The sequence below is a fragment of the Prionailurus viverrinus genome, chromosome X (genome assembly GCF_022837055.1).
Source record: "Prionailurus viverrinus isolate Anna chromosome X, UM_Priviv_1.0, whole genome shotgun sequence".
Taxonomy (NCBI): domain Eukaryota; kingdom Metazoa; phylum Chordata; class Mammalia; order Carnivora; family Felidae; genus Prionailurus; species Prionailurus viverrinus.
In genome coordinates, this window is record NC_062579.1 from 23,567,197 (window position 1) to 23,589,433 (window position 22,237).

The 22,237-nt window shown below is 44.3% G+C and overlaps 1 protein-coding gene across 18 annotated transcripts in view; it reads right to left on the bottom strand.

The window, feature by feature from the left end:
• Positions 1-22,237, bottom strand: part of DMD (dystrophin) — a 2,022,811-nt gene that overhangs the window by 5,732 nt on the left and 1,994,842 nt on the right. For 12 of the 18 annotated variants that reach the window (XM_047843142.1, XM_047843144.1, XM_047843153.1 and 9 more), the window contains one exon: positions 9,749-9,841. In XM_047843142.1, the coding sequence (XP_047699098.1) occupies positions 9,749-9,841 (93 nt within the window). Of the gene's footprint in view, positions 1-1,596; positions 1,629-9,748; positions 9,842-22,237 lie in introns of all 18 variants that reach the window. The other 6 variants (XM_047843151.1, XM_047843149.1, XM_047843146.1 and 3 more) reach the window with 1 other exon arrangement.

Here is a 22,237-nt window from a genome sequence, read left to right on the forward strand (position 1 = left end):
CTGTGTGACTCGAATGATAGGTATTGCTGGCCTGTTGTAAAATTCATTCACGAGAGAAACACGTTCAGGGTGGTCAAAATTAAGGTGCAACTTTTCATAGCACGTCAAAATAAATCGTAAGGGGCACTTACCATAAGAATGAACCCAAGAAGCCTCACCTAAGAAGTATGTGAGCCAGGCAAACGGTCAGGAGCATTCACTGCTTCACCAATTCGGGTGTCCTCAGTTTCTCCTCCCAGCCTGCCACTCCCCCCCCCCCCCCCCAGGACCCCACTGTCCCCAGCCTTGGAAGAAAGCATGGGTACAGACACACGGAAGGACCGTTCAATTCATTAGACTTGCATGGCATGGTGTTGGCAGACTTTCCAGTATGACTCCTTATGTTTAAATGAATCCGGGATGACTCTTGGCTATCCTGTTGCTGAGGATCTAGAATCTTCTCACATGAGAACTCTCTACCTGTCCAACCTGTGTCCCGGAACAGCATAGGTTAGCGCTACCCATCAAGGACCTTTCCTTCTGCCATCCTTCACGCTAAACTCTAGGTAAGGACAAGCTTGTTTCACTTGAGCTGTCACTCAACACTGTCCTCCAATAGCCGCTGATCAGGTAATGCAATGTTGAGACAATGTTTCTGACAGAAGTATGAAGGAGCTTTGCCTGTCACATCTCAAGCCACGTTCAGTGATAGTACTGTATCTTACCCGCTTCGAACCCATCAATAGGCGCTGAGAAAAAGCCTCAAGGCTCCAACATTCAATTTTTATCCCTCCTTGGACATGTTCTATCTGGTTCCAAATGCCAGGGAAAGAAAGCGCACTCTCGAAAGGGCTAGGTGCGATGACACGGGCCTTTCAAACACCATTTGCTAAGGCGGCGATTAAGACTGAGTGTGGCTCTGGACCCAGACTGCCTGGATTCAAATTCTGGCTCTGTCATTTGGAACACCCTGCTTACGTACTCCCTCACGGACTCAGTTTCCTTATTTGGAAAATGGGGTTAATAAGAGTACCTACCTCATAGGTTTGTCATGAAGATTACACTATGAAAAAGATGGCAAGTGCTTACAACAGTGCTTGGCCCAGTAAGTGCCCCCAAAAAACAAAAAGTTAGCTGAAGTGGGAAAGGGGGGTGGGGATGAGGAAAAAGGAAAACAAAACGAACTCATTCTGGAAGAATAAAAACCAAGGGCACTGGCAGAAAATGCTAAGGTCCTGGAAGTAGACAGAAACTTCACGACTCATCGGTTATGTTCAAGGCTAAATTCATTGTTTTGAGGATTCTGTTCACGTGACAAATGGCGAGAGACGATGAACCGCAGGATTCCAACCTGGGGACCACACAGGGCTGCCATTTTAGAGAGATTCCTGCTCCCCCCAACCCCTGCTCCTGTCGTCATGGTGATGACAATGGCAGTGAACATTTGAAGAATGTTCCTCATGAGCTGCAAGTGGAGAGGTGACTACCATCCTTACGTGATGACACATTGTAGTACATACATGCGCGTGCACACACACAATTCTTACACAAGCGCCAAACATAGAAAGCGTGATGAGACACACAGAAGCCATGGCCGTGAGCCTGAATCTCACTAACCTCTCTCATTGGCTTCCCAGGGGTATTTCTTCCTTTAATAACGGGAGAGAGGAAGAGGCAGAGATATCAGAAAAGAAAAAAAATGCATAAATAAACAGTTTCATACCCGTTTTGCTGCTTTCACCAAACAAATGTTGAGATGACAATTCATTTATTCCCTTCTGGAAAAAAATAAAAACCGAAACAAAAAAAAAAAAATCCGAAAGACACATCCAGTCAAATAACCTTTACATACACTTAAAATCAGTGTAAACAGATAACATGATCCAGGAGACATCACTTACAGAATCCATAGAGTTCATGTGTTAAACTGGATGGAAGCGAGCACAGCGGAGAAATCTGACTAAGTGAGCCTTGTTTTCAAGGACGGCTTTAGAACCTCAAGCTGCACGTCCAAAAATCCCCATCTCTTCACTCTCAACTTCCCAACTTACTGGGATGTGAACAGCAGCTGACTGTGTGTCCCAAAAGTCTGCACCCCAAATGCGAGGCGAAACGCCACAGAAGCGAGACTCCATCCCCTCGGGACAATCTGTTCTGTCTGGCAGAGGCCGAGCATGCCCAGGATGACGGGGGGCGGGGGGGTGGTGGCGGGGGCGGGGGGGCGTTTGAGAAAAGAGAAGGAAAAAAAGGGCGGGGGGGAGGGTGGGGGGGAGGGAGAGGAGCCCCACTAATGGGCAAGCCACAGAGCCAGATCCGGGAATGAGCCTTCAACTTCCTCCCCATAATTCGACAGGTACCAGGCGCCTTGAGAGTCAGTGGCTAAAGACCCAGTCGCCTTGTTTGTTTTATGGAATCCTCCACGGGTATGCTTAGTTTTGGAGAGCAGGTTCTGATAAAATCTTGTATGGTAATATCCATAAGTGGACAGAAAATTCGGGACCTCTGACCATACCCAGCAGGTCTTGGGCTTGCAATTTCCTCTGACCACGAGGGCCTCCGGGTGAAATACTGGTTTTCAAACTTCGACTTGAGCAGTGAGACACATCTTGCGACAGTCTGAGGTGAAATCCCAGAATGTAGGACGGAGCCACGAGAACCCCTAGTACGTCACCTCCTTACCCCCGGGGTCCACCATGCTCAGGGGCGGCAAGGACCGAAACACCCCACAGCGATGTGAGGACTACTCGTGCAGACCAAAGAAGTAGGGAACTTCTATTCCAAAAGAAATCGTTCCAAATTCAAGGTCAGGGTCTAAAACCTCTAGTACGCATTTACAGGTTCTCTAAGTAGGACTCTCCGTCCCTTCCTCCCTCCCTCTTTTCCTTCGTTCTGAATTTTCCCACGTGACGCCGAGATTTCTTACAAGTATGAAAACTGCACGCTCGACCATGTAAGCACGGCCAAGGTATTCATGACGTTCCTCAAAGCAGGGAAGAGAGAAAAAAGGGCACTGGCTCCTCAGCAGTGGGTGTTGCCAGTGGTAGGCCCAGACCAGATGACAGGAAAAAGGAGAGGGAAGAGAACCTCATTTCCTTCTTGATAGTTCAAGAGTCCCAGCATGAGTGACTTATCCATTGCTTTGGACTCCTTGAGCAAGTTTTTTGTTTTCTAATCTTTCTATTTCATGGTTATACTGTCTGGTGGTGGAATTTATTACCTTCCCCTACAGGGCTGTGAGTCCTTGAGGGCAGGGCCCATATGTGGCTTAGCCGTCCTCTCTAGCTCCAATAACTTCTGCACCCCAACACTATGGGCATCTGATAAAGACGGGCTGAAATGAATTAGTAAGGTAGCCACGAGATCATGGTCAAGAGTTCTTCGGTGTTTTAGGCAACTTGGCCTTGCCCATTACCGTTTGACTTGGGTCCCAAGGGCCGGTAACTTATACTGGCTTGTAACTTGGGTCTGTTTCTAAAACTAAAGAGCCTTAGGAAAGACTGCCGTTAGAAGGTAACGGGATTTAGTCTCAGAATGTAATTATGGTTCCTAGAGTGATCAGGGTTACCTGTCTTTATTCTACGCCAAGCCGTATTCAGAGCTTGGTATCTGCTGGTCATTACCGAATATGCAGCAAATTACTTGGGCTTTGTTTCGGGCACTTCTTCAGAAACCACGTTTCACGTACAACGGACCTTCCGGAGCTACGTCAATCCGAATCTCTTTCACAATCCGCCCTCATCGCTTGGGTCCCGATGTGCTCATTCCCACAGTACAAAAGGAAGTTCCGCGTTTTGTTTAAACAAAGTTAAAACAAGTAACGTTTTCCGCTGCAGTGGACTAGTTTCTCCAGTGACAAAATACAGGCTAACTGGCTGCAGCGCTTAAACATATTCTCTACCAGTAAAAATAAATAACAAAAGCGCCAGATAAGTTTTATTTCACAGATACATTCTTCGGAAATGAGTTTCCTATAAACCTTCACTTAGGCTGTCCATCTGGCACTGTGATATGTTGTCAGGAAATGAATCAGGAGTAAAAGGAAGTACACTGGGGGAGTCCTGAGTCTGAGTAAAGGGCCCGGTCGGGTCTGGAGAAGTCAAGTTTCCTCACGCAGCATGAATTTGAGATGATTCATCATTTAGGGTCAGAATCCCAAGACGTTACCACTTCGGGGGTAGCTTCAGCTTTGTAATCTCAGTTTACCAACTGTTTTAAAAAGCTCAGGAAGAACGAGCCCCTTTTTAGGGTTCCTGTTTTATCACAAGCGAAAGAAGATTCAAACGGCTATACTTTCAGTCTTAAAGCACGTATGGTCTCTGGCGAACGTGGACACAAATACACACGTCCATCCACAAGCACGGTTCTGTTGAGCTGAAAGTTGACCAGCACCGAAGCGTGTTAACTGTGCGTATGTAATGAGCTTAGAATGGACCGCAACAGTGTAAGGCAGGGGTCGGCAAGCTGTGCGTGTCAGGGGCCAGACGGTAAATATTTTAGGCTTTGCAAGCCACGCAGTCTCTTTAGCAAATGTTCAACTCTGCCGCAACTACCGCGCCCTTGGAGTGCGAGAGCAACCGTAGATAGAGCCTAGGTGAAGGGGTATAGCTCTGTTCTAATAAAACTTTATTTATAAGAACAGGTAGTGGGCCAGGTTTGGCTCCTAGCCTGTAGTTTGTCGGCCCGTGGTATACAAAGGGCTAACGGCTCAAAATGCACGGAAGCTAAAGGGAAACAGAGTGGTGCCTGAAAGGGGGCACATGAATGCTTCCGTCTTTATGCTGTGCTTGCAGAAGAGAACCACAGACAAGACTTGAATTTGAGAAGATGGCAGGTTTCGTAAAGCTGTTGGGTTGCTAATTTAGAGGCATCTGACAGAATGCGTGTGGGCTTTATGGAGGGCTGGGTAACATGAGGGGATGGCGTGGACGTTGGGGGTAAAAACGCGGCACACTGGTCAGCAGGTACGAGACTGTACAGGCAGCAGGAATGCCTGCACAGCACTGTTAACTGTGCTGCAAGTTGTCTTTATTGCAGTACGAGCTTATCTCGAAGCCTATCGTTCGTTAATTAGAGAAGCCAATCTCACACCACTGACAAGGGAAGCATTTTTTCCGTAAATGCACATACACAGAAAAACACTTTTGTTAGGATGTGAGGTGCTCAGAGACATAGGGGCGAATCACTGAAATTATTTTTAAAAGATGTTTGTTGGGGCGCCTGGGTGGCGCAGTCGGTTCGGCGTCCGACTTCGGCCAGGTCACGATCTCGCGGTCCGGGAGTTCGAGCCCCGCGTCGGGCTCCGGGCTGACGGCTCGGAGCCCGGAGCCTGTTTCCGATTCTGCGTCTCCCTCTCTCTCTCTCTGCCCCTCCCCCGTTCATGCTGTGTCTCTCTCTGTCCCCAAAATAAAATAAACGTTGAAAAAAAAATTAAAAAAAAAAAATAAAAGATGTTTGTGGTTCATTCTACCCATGTCCTGTTCCTGTAGAATAATGGTGGAGAATCAGAAAGTGTCTTATAGTAGATAACGATTTTTATGACAGTGGAATTCCACTTCTACAGATACTTAACAGACGGAGGGACACCTTATTGGTAGACAGATTCGATGGAAGTTGGCTAACGTTCTGTGTTTAATATACACTGAGCCGCTCAAATCCCTCAAGTGGTTGTGAATAACTAACTATATCCCGAGATTCATCAGGAAAGATATCACCACAAAGCTAAACATGCACAGGTTCACACCTTGAGCGCCCTGAAACTTATATTGGCTAGGAGGCAGGCACGTAACCCCCTGATTGATTCGGGTAACCGTTCAGCAAGGCCAGCGAGATAAGATCAGGAGCCTAATTTCACTTGGTGAGTGGCCATGAGCAAGGCACTTTGGGCTTCCGGGTACTTGTGGTGAGAAGGCGAGGCGAGGATTAGTGGATACCTTAAGACTTGAGCCTGAAGTCAAAACTGTGGCCAACGGCAACAAAAAAGCTGTAAACGTATAATGCAAAACAACTCCCCTCTCGATATGCGTTACGGTTCTGAAAAACATACTATTCTATTGAAAAAGTCTTTTCCCCTGGTGGCAGTTATCTAGCAGGGTTAAGTAAACCACGAGGTGGTAGTTAACAGCGCATTTCCACTAAATGTCAGACCTCTGGCTCCGGCATCTGTCCCGAGTTACCCACACAGCTGTCCGAACCAGCTGTAGCAACCGTGAACTTCATTCGTCCTAACACAGCAATGGGAACACGGGTGGCCGACTCAGAGTAAAAGTACAGCGTCCTCTAAGCTATTAGGAAGGTCTTGGCAGCGTCCTCTAAGCTATTAGGAAGGTCTTGGCAGAAACTTCCATGGTAAAATGTTTCAAATAAGTGTAACGTTCTTTTAAAAAAGATGTTCATCTGGGCAAGGAAAACTGAGATCACTTGGATCGGTATTCTTTAAACCACTGCGTCCGAAAATCAGTTCAGTGGGTTGCAGCCAGCATTTGATTTTGATGCAGAGACACGGTGTGCATTCTACATAGTATAGGAAGCAGTGCTTCCCGAAACTTTGCTGATCTTCGTACGTATATGTGACCAGACGCATATATCTGTGGCGTATATACATGGTGTATACATATGTGTTTCTGTACACACATACACACATCCAACGTATCGTATGTCCTTAATCCAGTTTGAGATGTGAAATGTTTCTCTTACTATGGACAGTGGTCAAAAAGGTCAAAAGCCACTGAGACTTTTTATCCAGTTGAACTTGAGGGAAACGAGCTGTGATACTGTGATTTAGAATGAAGAAGTGCGTATTAGGTCTCAATTCCCTTTCAGGGCACAGAGCTCCTAAAACCTTTGAAAGTTCCTCTGAAGTAATGAGGCAAGCCTAGGAAAACACCTAAACATAGGGGCTGGGTCCCAGGGAAGCCAACCCTGGGTTTTAGGGGGGGTGGAACTTTGAGCCTTACCCCCTGACCTCCGGGGAGGGAAACTGGGGTGCTGGAGACTGAGTGGCCTCACCACTGGCCAATGATGTGATCAATCACACCTTTGGAATGAAGCCTCCCTGAAAACCCAGGGGGAGGGAGAACTTCTTGGGTTGGTGAACAGTGGAGGTCCTGGGGGGGCAGCGCCCCCCGAGAGAGCACGGCACCTCCACACCCTTGCCCCACGCCTCGCCCTGTGCACCTCTCCCGTCCGGCTGTTCTGGAGTTCTGGCCTTTCGTAATACACGCTGATCTAGTGAAGGAAGCGTTTCTGAGTTGTGTGAGCCGCCGTAACACCCCAGAAGTGGGTCACTGGAACCCCTAAGTCTACAGTGGGTCAGAAGCCCAGGTGAAGGGGGAGGGCAGTCTTGTGGGACTGAAGCCCTAAACTTGGCACATGTGATGCTCTCTCTGGGTAGATGGTGTCCAAATAGCTCGGTGCCGTGAGAGGAACCCCCACACGCTGGAAATGGGTGTGCAATAGTAGGGGCTCAGTGGTAAGGCCTAACGTGGCAGGAAGTAGCAAAAAAAGAAAAAAAAAGAAGTCAAGGTAACAGCATCACAGAAAGAACGGCCAGATCCTGATTGCTTTCCTCAGGAAAATAAATGACTTCTCTCAGGCTACCGGCCTACTATTAGGTAGGAACTCAGTTAAGGGAACTGGTCAGACAAAGCCTCCTTATCCTCTGAGAACTCACATCAGCACTCGGTGGAAGGTATGCTTCTCTAAGCGCGAAGTGAGTAAACGCTATCGGGGTGGCCTAAAGCTCCCCCAAGTCTCCACAGAAGTAGATCACCATCGCAGAAGGAAATTTAACGTCAGAGGTGCTAACTACCACATGAATCGGAGGAGGTAAATTTGCCCTCTTCCAGGTGGCTTCTTCCATCCCCATGTGGTATCTAGCTTCACGCACTAGAAGGGGGGATGCAGGGAGACTGTGCAAAGGACTTAAAGATAATTCGGATGGGCCACAGGCCCAGGACACAAAGGCTGCCTGAAGGGAAGCGGGGCCATGGGCCCTTCTATGGCCTCCACTCGACTCTAGTTTACATGGGGAGGAAATGCCCAGGGCGTCAACGAAGCAGCCACCAACTTCCCACAGAGCAGGTAAGCGAGCTTTCATTTTAAGGGTCTGGGACGAGGAAGCCATCTGTGACCTTCAAGGGATAGGATGGCCTCAACGAAATGTGTGCTACGTGTGGGGCCCAAAGTTCTGGCTATGTGAACTTGAGAAAGACCCTCGCTGTGCCTGAGGCTAACCCCTCTTATCCAAAAGGGTGCCTCTGGGATTCCCTCATGTCCTAGAGCCCTAGGTCAGAGCAGTAATACTATAATGTGAACTTCGGAAGTCCACAGTTGACCGTAAGCGTCTCGAGGGCAAGGAATCTGGCATTTCTTTGTATCCCTAACACCTCCAGCGGTCCAAAGTCAGGTGCCGGTAAAAGCTGACGGGCCAAAAGGGAGAGCATGTGATTTACATCAAACCAACATGTGGTCTTCTCGTGAACCATGGCATCTAGGGGCAAAAGACAGCTAAGATAGTCAAGATGGAGGTGGGGGTGGTGGGTGGAAGACAGCTGAGATTTTTAGGTGTTAAAATCAACACATCAGAGGCACTCAGCAGGGAAAAGATGGCTGGTGCAGACATTTAAAATTAGCTTCCCGCAACAGTTCCTTAGCAACGCTCTATCAGAACATCAGTGCTTTTAATGTGCACCGTGCAACGTTCACGCACACAGCAAAGAGCCAGGACCCGGCCACCGGGAGCGGACACTGAACAACAAGATCAGAAAAACACAGGACTCAAAATACCCTCCTCGTGGCCCTTACGGAGAGGAACAAACAGCCAGATTCTCTGCTGCCCTTCCCTCCGGGGCTGCCCACGAGGGATGCCAATCCCTGCCCACCGAGACGTGTGTCCTCCGCTTTGGCTTGTCGAGGTGTTCCATCTACTTGCTTACAGGTGACTGCAGCCATTCTTTTTATTCATTGAAGGGAGGTGGGTCAGTGACTCTGGTTTATGTCACAGCAATAAAGTAAAACAAACACTCCCAAGTCCTAGGAAGACATCTGAAGCTCCTACAGGCTAGTGGGAAAATCTGGCGGGGGTAAAATGCTGCTTTTATAGGAGGGGCAAAATACGCAAGGTCAAAGTGACGGTGAGAAATAGAGGCATTAATAGAATTAACATCTTTCTTTACAGAGATGGTATTCCACCTAGGAAAGTGAAGTCAACAACAAAGTAGCATACAAAGAGTTCGCTGTACCTGTATTTAACAAATGGGGTAAGATACAATTTTTAAATATAAAGGGCATCAGATTGGAAGTCAGAGTCCCCCCCCCCCCCCCCCCGCCGCCCCCCAACCATATACTAAGCACGTTCTGGATTTCACCGTATCGCGCGTATCGACTGTGTGTCCCCGGCAAAGGTGCCATCGGGGCGTGAATTTCTTTGTAAAAGTCACATCATCGTTGCTCTTAAGAAGAAGCTATCTTACCTCGTAATTAACGCTTCAGACTGATGCGCAAAGCAAGTAAAATAACGTGTAAGTCGATAGTCTTATTTCTAGAGACAACGCTAGTATACAGGTGTTTGAATTCAACCAGCATCCAAAACCAGTCAATTCAGTCATCCAAGCCAGAACTCGACACTCAACAATTCTCTTCGCACAATGACCCCAGACTGGCACTCTGTCAGCAAGTGCCTCCTTAAACACGGGAAATACGCGGGCTAGGGTACAGAAATGAGGGGCCTAATTCCAGTAGGTGTGAGTTACTTGCACGTCGTGGGCCTTACCTCTGGAACTAGGGAAGGAGTTGGTGAGCTGTTCCATCACTTCCTCTAACCCTGTGCTTGTGTCCTGGGGAGGACTGAGCAGGTCTTCCTCGCCTTAACGAAAGCAAGCACAAACAATGGCCAGTTACGCTTCCGGAAAACAGACATTTTGAGAAAAAGCCCAGTCGGGGCGCCTGGGTGGCTCAGTCGGTAGGGCATGTGACTCTTGATCTTGGGGTCATGAGTTTGAACCCCAGATGGGGTGCAGAGATTACTATAAAATACAAAATAAGGGGTGCCTGGATGGCTCCGTCGGTTAAGTGTCCAACTTTGACTCAGGTCGTGATCTTCCGGTTTGTGGGTTCGAGCCCCGCATTGGGCTCTACGCTGATAGCTCAGAGCCTGCATCGGATGCTGTGTCTCCCTCCCTCTCTGCCCCTCCCCCGCTTGCGCTCTGTCTCTCTTCCAAAAATAAATAAAAACATTTTTTAAAAAATTTTAAAAATGTTTAAAAAGTCATTTTAGAATCATTTCCATTCGCTCATAAATAACATCAATAAAAATAACCCCTCAAGCTGAATAATTGGGGAATGACTTCTTCAAGGGAAGAATTCCATGCAGGGATCTATACTCTGGTCTTGGGAGAAGGAAATGGCTTACCTGTTTAGAAGCCAAGATAAAATCGACCTAAGTTTCTTAGGCCCCATTAATAAAGGTGAAATGTTTTCCTTTGTAATGAAAAGATTATTAGACCCTTGCAGTGTGCCTGTTCAACGAAAGGAACTAAGAACGTGACATTTTGCATGCACTTTAGGAAGGAAAGGAAGAAGCGGAGACAGAGGTGTTTTCTCCACTCTTTCCTTTGACATTTAACCAAAGGTAACAAATAAAACTCAAGCACTTTTAAAGTCCAATGAAATAGGGAGAAATAAAAGTTGCACGTGACCTATGTAGGGAGTGAAATATGACTATTCTAAGGACCGTGGATACGGAGGATACTGGGGAGTAATGTTCCTTTCCTCTTTGTTACACGGACCTACTTTATCATCATCGTGTTTTTGGAGGCTTCTAAAGGGGAAATTCTGGTTTGTTTTTTTTTTTTTTTTCATTTTTAAGAATCTGTTGACAGGAGGCGAGAAGGATGTTTTGGAAGAAAAAGGAATTAGGGATGGACGGTCCTCGTCTGAGATAGGGAGTCCTCTTGAAGATGATGTCGATCTGTATGTCTCTACTGATGATGGTTCATGGGTTGACAGGAACGCACCTCAGACATTTGCAGCAAGGGAGAGATTTCTTCACTGAGAACAAAATTACTTGCAACTCTCAAAGTCTCTGCAAACTAAGTTTCTGATGTTCTTAAGTTCAAGCTCTATTCGTTCAGGACAGTGTCACTTGCATCTAAAACAAGACCTTGCTTCCAGATCAACAGTAATGAAGATGCTTAAGGACAACCTCAGGTTCACATCGGACTTGGAAATGACTGGACAGCCGGCGATTTAGTGACGTAAACATGCTTGTTATCTCCTTTTGTCTATGCCACTGGGATCTTCATTTACGATTATAATCCTGCATTCATTACTAAGTTTTCACCTTGTCTTTTTTTTTTTTTAAGTGTAAGCTCAAACAATGCTTGGCCCAATGTTCACCGCAAAGAGAGTCCTATCCCAGTGGATGTAAGGCTGTACGTCAACATCACAGTGGAGAGCTTAGGGGCACAGGACAGACAAAGAGCCTCTACTTCTGTGAGTCTCATGGTAATATACCAAAGAAAACCTCTTTCAGATACTAAGGACAAGAAATAAGTGGTGAAAGTTAAGATCACAAGATAGAAAAAGAAGTTACGGTAGCTACCTACCAATCTACACACACACACACACACACACACACACACACACAACTTCCTTCTATTTATGTGTTTAGCAATGAAAACAATGAAATAGAGCACCTTTAATTTCTTTTTTCCTGAGAGTTCAAACTGCCATTATGTGGTGAGGGTGGAATGAATGAAACAATGCCAGCAGGAACAGAATCCTGACAACTGCAGAGGTGAATACACGTCTTCATCCCATTACTGATGCAAATTTTGCCAAGTTGTGGAACATGAGGCATTTTGAACGGCAGTAAGTCTGCTTTAGCAATAATACGCCTTACAGAATAAATCAGAACCAACAGAGGCAAGCATGACCAGCCTGACAGGTGAATTACATTACCCTGGAGCTCCAGGAACTGAATAGAAGTGTGGTAAGATTCAAATACAGTTCAGGGATGGGGTAGGCATTCCTCTGCCTCAGTTATTTCAGGGATCAAAGTTTAAAGCATAAACCTAATGATGTCGACCAGGTTCATCTTTACAGATGAACTATTATCTGTAAGTTTCAAATCCGAGTGTCCAAGTACAAATCTAAAATTGGCTTGCTTTAATGGAAAACTTTCAGGACAGTGATGAAGGTATCCCTTCAAATATTTTTCAAGTGCCTCGTGCATCCTGCACAGTACATATACGAATAAAGTATCCTCTTGTTTTCTTCGTTGCTCAAGACTTCCTCACTAAGTAAAAAGTCCCCTGGGCTTAACTACTCCTTTTAAGAATCAAAATCAGAGTTCTCACGTGTGTGCATGAGTAGAGCTGAATCGACGCTGAAACATGCTTGACGGCTCATATTTTCTGCGTCAATTATACTGAAAAGTGAAAACTGCTAAATGACACCTGAAATTTGAGCAACACCACTGGATTCTTTGATATTGAGCCAGATTTTAAATGTCTAAAAAAATAGCCATACAAATGACCACACGGCAAGATTAGTTTATTTATACTAACATTTATCAAGAGCCAACTCTATGTCAGGTGCTGTTGTGCGTGTTGGGGAGATAGCAGTCAACAACAAAAAAGCCCTGTATCCATGGAACTCCCATTCATATGGAGGTACACAGTCTAAACAAGTAAGTTAGGTATGTCACATGGTGAGGAACCTTCACGAGAGAGGATGAGTGGGGAACCTTCAGAAAGGGGAATCTTGGAAGCCTTCGTTGATGAGGTGCAGTCGGGCAAAAACTGTAAGCACGTGAGGGCATGACCCATGGATATACAAGAGAGGAAAGCAAACACAAAGACTTTCAGAGGGGAGTGTGACTGGCTTGCTCAAACAGCAAGAAGGTCAGTGTAGACAGAAGGGAGTGACCGAGTACTGGGGGGGGAGCATGCTTCCCTGCCCCAGGAATTTGGACTTGGTCACGTGACCTTCTTTGGCCAATGGAATGTTGGCAGATAGAAGGAGAGTTCTGTAACGTCCTTGGGTTGTTGGGCTTGTCCTCTTGTGCCGATGTCCTGTAAGGAGCGCATGGCCCAGAGAGCCTACTCATCCAGGAAGGAGGAGAGGGAGGTGGGACAGACCTGAATCCACCCTACAACTTGGAGTCAAGCCTAGATGAGCTGCAGCAGAACTCCAGCCAACCAAGAGGTGCATGAACGAGAAATATGTAACCTGAGGATTTTGTAATTATTTTGTCACACGGCAATAGGTGACTGTTACATGCCATTGTAAGACATCAAACCAGAAAGCTACTAATATTTATACATCTTCTCATCACATACTCATGTGTAGCTATCACAGGCAACCCAGAAATGTGTTAAATAACACCAGTGACCACAGGTTCTCCCTTACCCCACAACCCCCCCCAGAGCCAGTTACTGAACAAGAAAATATTAAGTCCCAACTGTATACCCTAGGAATTTGGCCAGCCCTTATTCCTATTACACTGTTTCACTGCCTGCTCAAACGGCATATTGTTAATGGTCAATGGATTCCATACTTAGTTAATGAAAGTGCTTTAACAATGATTCAAGTAGATGCTACTCCACTCTGACTCCCACAAACATGTAAAACAAAATCCTTTCTGAATTATTAACTATAGCCTCCATAGCCTGTCTGAAGGTGGTCCAACAAAATGACTGATACATTTACCAAAAAAAATGAACGCACCAAAGTAAGACAGGGTAAAGTTGGTTTGCTATGGACAAAATAGTCTTTAAATTCTGACACTCACCATGGTTTTAGGCTTTACTTGAAGGCGTGATAGCCCATGTGACCCAATTCCCTTTGCTCGACTGAAATGATCATGGTTCTACTTGCTACAAAGCGACTTCGGCCAGGGCGGTTCAGTCATTTGAGCATCCCTGACTTGGGCTCAGGTCATGAGCTCACAGTTTGTGGGTTTAAGCCCCATGCCGGGCTCTGTGCTAATGTGTGGAGCCTGCTTCAGATTCTGTCTCCCTCTTTCTCTGTCCCTCCCCTGCTTGTGCGCTCTCAAAATTAAACATTAAAAAAAAAAAAGTGACCAGCCAGAACCTATGTAGCCTATGCTGAAAAGATCTGCAAATCCTTTTATCTGTGATTTTGATGATACCTAAGCCAACTGCTTTCTCTGTATCAAATAGGAACAATGTGCTAGATTTTCTCTTAAAAGGGGAGCTGTATACAAACAACTACCCCCATCATTATTTTTCTTTAGATTACTAATGTAAATCACGTTATATCTTGAACCAGTTTCCAATTCGATGTATGATTACCTTATTACTTCTCTCTTTACTGCCTTTCTCCAATGGCTTTTTAAATTAGGCTTTAGGGTACCTGGTTTCAATTTTGAATACAATTGCTTTGTACAGGTTTTTAAACATATTCTAGTATCTAATGATGATGCCAATGATTAGCTGGTCAGTATGGAAGGGGGTCATTCCACACTGTGAATGATACAGTGAAAGGTAGTGACATTCAGAGCCAATATTCGTTTCAATTTATTTTTTTAGGTGTACAACATAATGATTTGAAATATGTATACATTGCAAATTGATGACTGTAACATTGGTCGCCAAAATACCTACACTTTTCTTGTGACAAGTACTTAAGATTTACTCACTTAGCCACTTTGAATTATACAGCACAGTACAGTATTGTTAATCGTCTCTATGCTGTATGTTACATCGCCAAAACTTCTCTTATCGACGGAAGTTTCTACCTTTTGACCACCTTCACTCATTTCTCCCAACCCTGCCTATGGCCATCACTCATCTGGTTCTGTGTATCTATGAGTTTCCTTTTCTTCAGAGTTCACATATAAATGAGATCATGTATTTATCGTTTTCTAACTGAGTGTAGTTAGCATCATGCCTGCAAGGTCCATCCATGTTGTCACAAACGGCAGGATTTTATTCTCTTTGATGGTTTAATTTTCATTGAATACACTCACACACATTACATTTTCTTTATCGGTCATTGGACATGAAGGTTGATGCCATGTCTTGGCTATTATAACTGATGCTGCAGTGAACACTGTGGTTCAGATATTTTTTTGAGGTAGTGATTATGCTTCCTTCAGATAAATACCCAGAACTGGAATTACTGGATCATGTAGTACTTGAACTTCTAAATTTTTGAGGAACCTCCATACTGTTTTCCATAGTGGCTGCACCAGTTTGCATTCCTGCCACCATGCCCAAGAATTCCCTTTGCTCCACATCCTTACCAACACTTGTTATCTCTGGTCTTTTTGATAATAGCCATTCCACCAGGTGTGAGGTGAAATCTCATTATGATTTTGACTTGTATTTCCCTGGACATGAGTGATGTTCAGCACTTTTTCATGTACCTTTTGGCCATCTATTTGAGAGCAGGAAGCATGTACCTGTTGGACATAAACATTGGAAAATGTCTATTTAGCTCTTCTACCTATTTGAAAATCAGATTTTTTCTATTGAGTTGTAGGAGTTCATGTATTTTGGATGATAGTCTCTTATCAGATAAAGGATTTGCAAATATCTTCTTCCATTCCATAGGTCGCCTTTTTCGTTGATGGTGTCTTCTGCCGTGCAGAAGGTTTTCAGTTGAATGTAGTCCTACTTGTTTGCTTTTGCTTAACTGTGCTTGTGCTAAATCTAAAAAGTCCTTGCTGAGACAGATGGCAAGGAACTTACCTCCTAAGACTTGTATTGTTTCAGGTCATATGTTCAAGTCTTTAACCCATTTTGAGTTGGGTTTTGTGCAAGGTACAAGAGAGTAGTCTAGCTTCATTCTTTTGCCTATGGATATCCAGTTTTCCCAACACCATTCACTGAAGAGACTTTCTTTTCCCCATTGTATATCCTTGGCTCCTTTGTCATAGATAAATTGAGTATATATGCATGGGTTTATTTCTGGGCTTTCTACTCCATTGCGTCGATCTTTCAGTTTGATTTTAAATGTCAATACCACATTGTCTGGACCATTATGGCTTGGTAATATGGTTTGAGATCAGGAACCATCATGCCTCCAGCTTTGGTCTTTGTCAAGATTGCTTTGGCTATTGGGGGTCTTTGGTGGTTCCATGCCTATTTTAGGATTGTTCTGTTTCTGTGAAAAATACCATTGGGATTTTGATAGGGACTGCATTAACTCAAATGCTTTATGTAGGATGGATATTTTAGCAATATTCTTTTAACCCATGAGCATAAAATAGCTCTCCATTGTTTGCATCTTCTTTCATCATTCTTCCATCGATGGTTGATAGCTTTCACTGTACAGGTCTTTCAGCACCTTCATTAAATGTATTCCCAGGTGTTTTATGTATTTACTTTTTGATGTAAATGGGGTTGTTGTCTTAATTTCTCTTTCTGATAGCTTGTTATTAGCGTAGAGAAACAACAGGTTTCTGGATATTGATTTTGTATCCTGCAACTTTACTGAATTCAGTTATTAGTGCTAACTAATCATTAGTTAGCGGGTGGAGTGTCTGCTAAAAATTAGTCCCGCTAAAAACTAGTGGGTGGAGTCTTTAGGCTTTTCTCTCTATAAAACACATTGTCTGCAAACTGGGGTCATTTTTGTCCTTCCTTTATGATTTGGATGGCTGGTTTTTGTTTTTCTTCAGTGATTGTTCTGGCTACGACTTCCAATGCTATGTTGCATCAAAGCAGCATGATGTTGGCGGTGGGCTTGTTCCATATGGCCTCTATTATGCTGATGTATATTCCCTCTCTGCCCATTGGGTGATAGTTTTTATCATGGATGGACATTGAATTTTGTCAAATGCCTTTTCTTCCCCTACTGAAAGGATTGTCCGACTTTAATCCTCGGTGGCATTGCTGTGTTGTGTCATGTTGATTTGCAGACATTGAACCATTCTTGCATCCCTGAAATGAATCCCACTGGATCGTGCTATACGATCCTTGTATCACATTGTTGAATTTGTTTGGCTAACATTTGCCGAGGTTTTTGCATCTGTCTTTATCGTGGATATTGGCCTATCGTCTTCTTCTTTTGTGGTGTCCTTGTCTGGTTGTGGTAGCAACATAATGCTACCCTCATAAAATGAGCCTGGGAGTGTTCCCGCCTCTTCAATTAAGTGTGAAAAGGATACATATGAACTCTTTATATGTTTGGTAGAATTCACCTGAGAAGCCATGTGGTCCTGGGCTTCTGTCAGTTGGAGGGTTTGTGATTACCAATTCAACCTCCTTTTGAGTAACGGGTCTTGCCAAATCTTGTATTTCTTCATGACCCAGTCTTTGTAGGTTGCGGTATTCTAGGAATTTATCCATCCATCTCTTCGAGGCTGTCGAGATAGTGGGTGTATAATTGTTTTTAAGCGTCTCTTACCATCCTTTGTATTTAGGACAATCTGTTTTATTATCTCCTTTTCTTGTTTTAATTTTAAATTCCAGTATACATACAGTGTTATGTTAGTTTCAGGTGTTCAATATAGCGATTCAACAATTCCATACATCCGTGATGCTCATCATAATAAGTAAACTCCTTAATCCCCATCACCTATTACATCTCCTCTTTGATTTCTAATTTTGACTCCTTTTCTTTTGGTGAGTGTAGCTAAACGTTTGTCTATTTTTATCTTTTCAAAAACTGAGCTCTTAGTGTCATGGATCTTGCCTTTTTTTGATGCTATTCCCTTTATTTCCACTCTGATCTTTATTTCCTTCCTTCTCTTAACTTTGGACTTTGTTCTTCTTTTTCTACTTCCGTGAACTGTAAAGTTAGGTTGTTTGAGACTTCTCTGGTGTCATGGTGTAAGTATTTATCACTGTGAACTCCCTCTTTGAACTACTTCTGCTGTGTCCCATAAATCTTGGTACGTTGTTTCCACTTTCATTTGTCTCAAGGTATTTTTTAAATTTCTCTTTTGATTTCTCTTTGACCCAATGGTTGTTGAGGAGCATGTTGTTTAATCACCTATTTGGGAATTGTCTAGTTTTCTTCTTGTAACTGGTTTCTAGTTTCAGACCATTGTGGTCAGAAAAGATGCTTGATTTCAATCTTCTTAAACTTACTAACACTTGTTTGGTGGCCTCTAACATAGGATCTATCCTGGAGATGGTTCCAATTATGCTTTAGAATGTATATTCTCTTTCTGGGTATCTAAGTTATGTCCAGTGTTTGCCTACTGATTTCCTGTCTGTATGATTTATCCATTAATAAAGAGGGGAATATTAACGTCCCCTACTCTTACTGTATTACTGTCAATTTCTCCCTTTAGGTCTGTTAACATTTGCTGTATATATTCTAGTGCTTCTATGTTGGGTTCATAAATACATACAAATGTCATATCCTTATTGGACTGTCCCCTTATTACCTAGTGCCTTTTTTTGTGTGTCTCTTATGACAGTCTCTGTTTTTAAGCCTATGGTGTCTGATGGAAGTAAAGCCATCCCAGCTTTGTTTTGGTTTCATTTCCATGGAATATCCTTCTCCATCCCTTTACTTTCAGTCTGCATGTGTCCTTGTATGTGAAGTGAGTCTCTTATAGGCAGCACGTAGATGGGAGTTCCTAAAAATTTTGGGTAGAGTTGATATGCAATGTCACATTAGTCATGGAACTCCGTACCTGACGCTATGCTCACAAGTGTAGCTCCCATCTGTCACCATACAATGCTATCATTGACTACATTCCCTGTGCTGTGCCTTTTATTCCTTGACTTAATCATCCCATAACCAGAAGACTGTTCTTTCCCACTCACCTTCACCCATCTTGCCCCATCCTTTACTGCTGTCCCCTCTGGCAGCCATCAGTTTGTTCTCTGTATTTATCGGTCTGACTCTTGTTTGTTCATTTATTGTGTTTTTTAGAGTCCACATCTGAGTGAAATCACAAGGTGCTGGTCCTTTTCAGTCTTCTGTGAGTTAGCACACTGGAGTCCTGGGTGGGGCTTTTTAGATTGTAGGTTTCAGTCTGTTTTCATTTAAAGTAATATCTCAGGGGCACCTGGGTGGCTCAGTCAAGCCTCCAACTCTTGGCTTTAGCTTAGGTCATGATCTCATGGCTTCATGGGTTCGAGCTCCACATCGGGCTCCGCGCTGGCAGTGCACAGGCTGCTTGGGATTCTCTCTCGCAAGAGAAAGAAACTTAAATAATTTTTCATAGGTATGCACTTACTTTCAAAATTGTTTTCTGGCTATTTTGTATTTCCTTTGCTCTCTTGCTCTCTTCCTCTGTGATTTGATCTTCTGTAGTCATGTGCCTTGATTTATCTTTTATGTGTCTACCAAAAGTTTTTGTGTTGTGGTTACCATGAGGCTTATATAAAATCTATGTGTCATAGTCTGTTTAAAGTTGGTAACAACTTAGTTTGAATGCATTCTACAACTCTCCATTTTTGGGGCGCCTGGGTGGCTCAGTCGGATGAGCGTCCGACTTCGGCTCAGGTCATGATCTAGTGGTTCGTGAGTTCAAGCCCCGAGTCAGGCTCTGTGCTGACAGCTTAGACTCTGGGGCCTGCTTCGGATTCTGTGTCTCCCTCTCTCTCTCTCTCTCCTCCCCTCCCCTGTTGATGCTCTGTCTCAAAAATAAATAAAATAAAAATAAAAAATAAACTCTCCATTTTTACTCCTCTCTCAACATTTTACACTTTTGATGACACAATTTATATCTTTTTATCTAGTGCATCCATTAATGAATCATTGTTATTTTTACTACTTTTGCCTTTTAACGTTCATGTGAAATTTCTAAGCGATTAACCTACCACCATTACAGCATTATTCTGAATGTAATGATGTACTTACCTTTACCAGTAAGGTTTATATTTTCATATATGTTCCTGTCACTAATTAGTGCCCTTTGAGCTTAAAGAAGCCCCTTTGGCGCCTCTTGTAAGACTGGCCGAGTGGTGTGAATTCCATCAGCTTGTGTGGAAAACTCTTCTATCTTTGCTTTACTTCTGCAGGACAGTTTTGCCGAATAGAGTATTGTGGATGGCAGTTTTTTTCTTTCAACACTTGGAATATATCATTGAACTCCATTCTGACCTGCAGAGTTTGTGCTGACAAATCTGATGGTCTTATATGGGTTCCCTTGTACTTCACACATTTTCTTGGCTGCTTAAGATTCTCTCCTTGTCTGTATCTTCTGACAAGTTAATTATAACGTGTCTGGGTGTGTGTCTCTTAATTCCTCTTACTTGGAACTCTCTGGGCTCCCGGATCTGGATGTCTGTTTCCTTGCTCAAGTTGGGAAAGTTTTTTGACCCTTTCTTTCTTTCTCTGCTCCTCTGAGACCCCTCTAATGTGAATATTTGTCAGCTTGATCGTATTCTAGAAGTCTCTTAGGCCATTTTCAGTCTTTGCTCTTCTGATGGATGGATTCTACTGTCCTGTCTGGGACTGCTCATCCATTCTTTGAGTATATGTCCTCTGTTACTGAACCCCTCTCAAGTATTTTTCAGCTCAATTATTGTATTCTTCAGCTTTGTGGTTTCAACTGGGTACTGTCTTCTATTTTCTCTGTCTTTGGTGAAGTTTTCACCTTAGCTGCATTGCTCCCGAGACCGTGATGAGCATCACTAGGACCATCGTTTTGAACTCTATCAGTAAAATCACTCATGTCCACTTCATTAACATCTCTTTTGAGGTTTTGTTTTGTTCTTTGATTTGCAACATATCCCCTTTCATTTTCCTTGACAGTCTGTGTTGGTTTCTATGCACTGGAGAAAACAGCCACCTCTCCCAGTCTTGGACTGGTTTAAAATCCTTGTAGACGAATCTTCTCTTTCAACTCTGCCCTAGCTCTTGGTTGTCTCTCAAACATTTGTTTGTCCAAGCAGCTCTCTTGGTTCTTAGTGGCACCCAGTGATTGAGGGCAAGCCAAGACCTGTCAGTGTGCCAAAGGGGAGGATCTCAGCCAGCAGCTTTTCAAGCCTGCGGATCTACTTTGTTCAGGGCAAGGCTGGGAGGTGGGAGGGGGTGTTGGTTCCCTGTGCTCTGAGCCCCGAGGGAGAGCCGTTTACATTTTTTTGTTGGCCACCATCCCACCGAACCTGTGAACACAAGCCCTACTGGCCACTGAATCCGGATGATCAAGCTCTGTGTCTCCCGGGTGGCAGCCTTGAAAACCAAGAGATCGCACGTGACCTGGAGGGAGGAGGCGGGAGGGCAGCAAGATGGTAACCGCCAGCCTCCACGTTAGCTGGGGAGTATTTCAGGTGGCCCTGTGTGTGTTAAATTAGAAGCCTACTCCTCAGGCTGAAGCTGTTGTGATAAATAAGGTGGCCTCTCTGAAGACTGAGTGGGTGTATTTTACTCTGTCGCCCCTGTGCAGAGCCCCGACGGGTTAGCCATGGTGAGTCCGTGTGAGCCCTTGGCTATCTTGGACTCATGCCCTGCTGAATTGAAAGCCACATGTTCTGGGGGCCCATCTCTCAGGCAGGAGTCTAGAAAGCTGGGGCATCAGATGCGAGCTTCAGAGCTCTCCCGGGGAAAGCTGTGAGCTCCTTTCCAGTTGCGTGTTGCCACACGGGGGCTGGAGTTTATGACGGCATTGCGTTGTGTCTCAGCCTCTCCTACCTGTTTCAACGTGGGGTGTTTGTCCCCCCCGCCGTTTGTCTGCAATGTGTAGGAGTCACTGACATGTGCTGGGTTTCTTTCAGAGGGAATTGTTCCGTATGCAGTTATAGATTTGGTATGTCTGTGGGAGGAGGTAATTTCAGGACTCTGCTATCGCCATCTTTAACCAGAACCTCCAAGTAAACCTGGTAAGTATGTGGATTGTTTCTCTGTCTACACAAGGATGTGTTGTGCTTGCTTTCTAAAACGAATGCTTCTTGCGTAGACGGGGCTCGGCTAGACAAGGTAGGAGAGGGTTGATTTATGGAGGCGGGCAACATATTTAGGACCTTGTTTGTGGTCGTGATGGGGGCCGACGCCTATGTCCAAACTCATCCAGACATATACATGTGTGCATTTCGTGGTGTAACACACTCTTCAAGAAAGTGAAAAAAATCAAAAGAAGGTAGGTAAAGGAAGAAAGGAACACTGGGAAGTGTTCTAGATCATAGGTGACTAGGACAAAATGAGAACTAACTGCAAATGTGACCCTTCCCTGGATGCTGAATGAAAAAAAAATAGAAAGCTATAAAGAATATTACCGGCAGAACTGGGGCTATTTCAATTTCAATTATGTAGACTATTGTATCAGTGTTAATTTCCTGTGTGATAATTCTTTAGTTAAAACAATTTTTAGGGGCGCCTGGGTGGC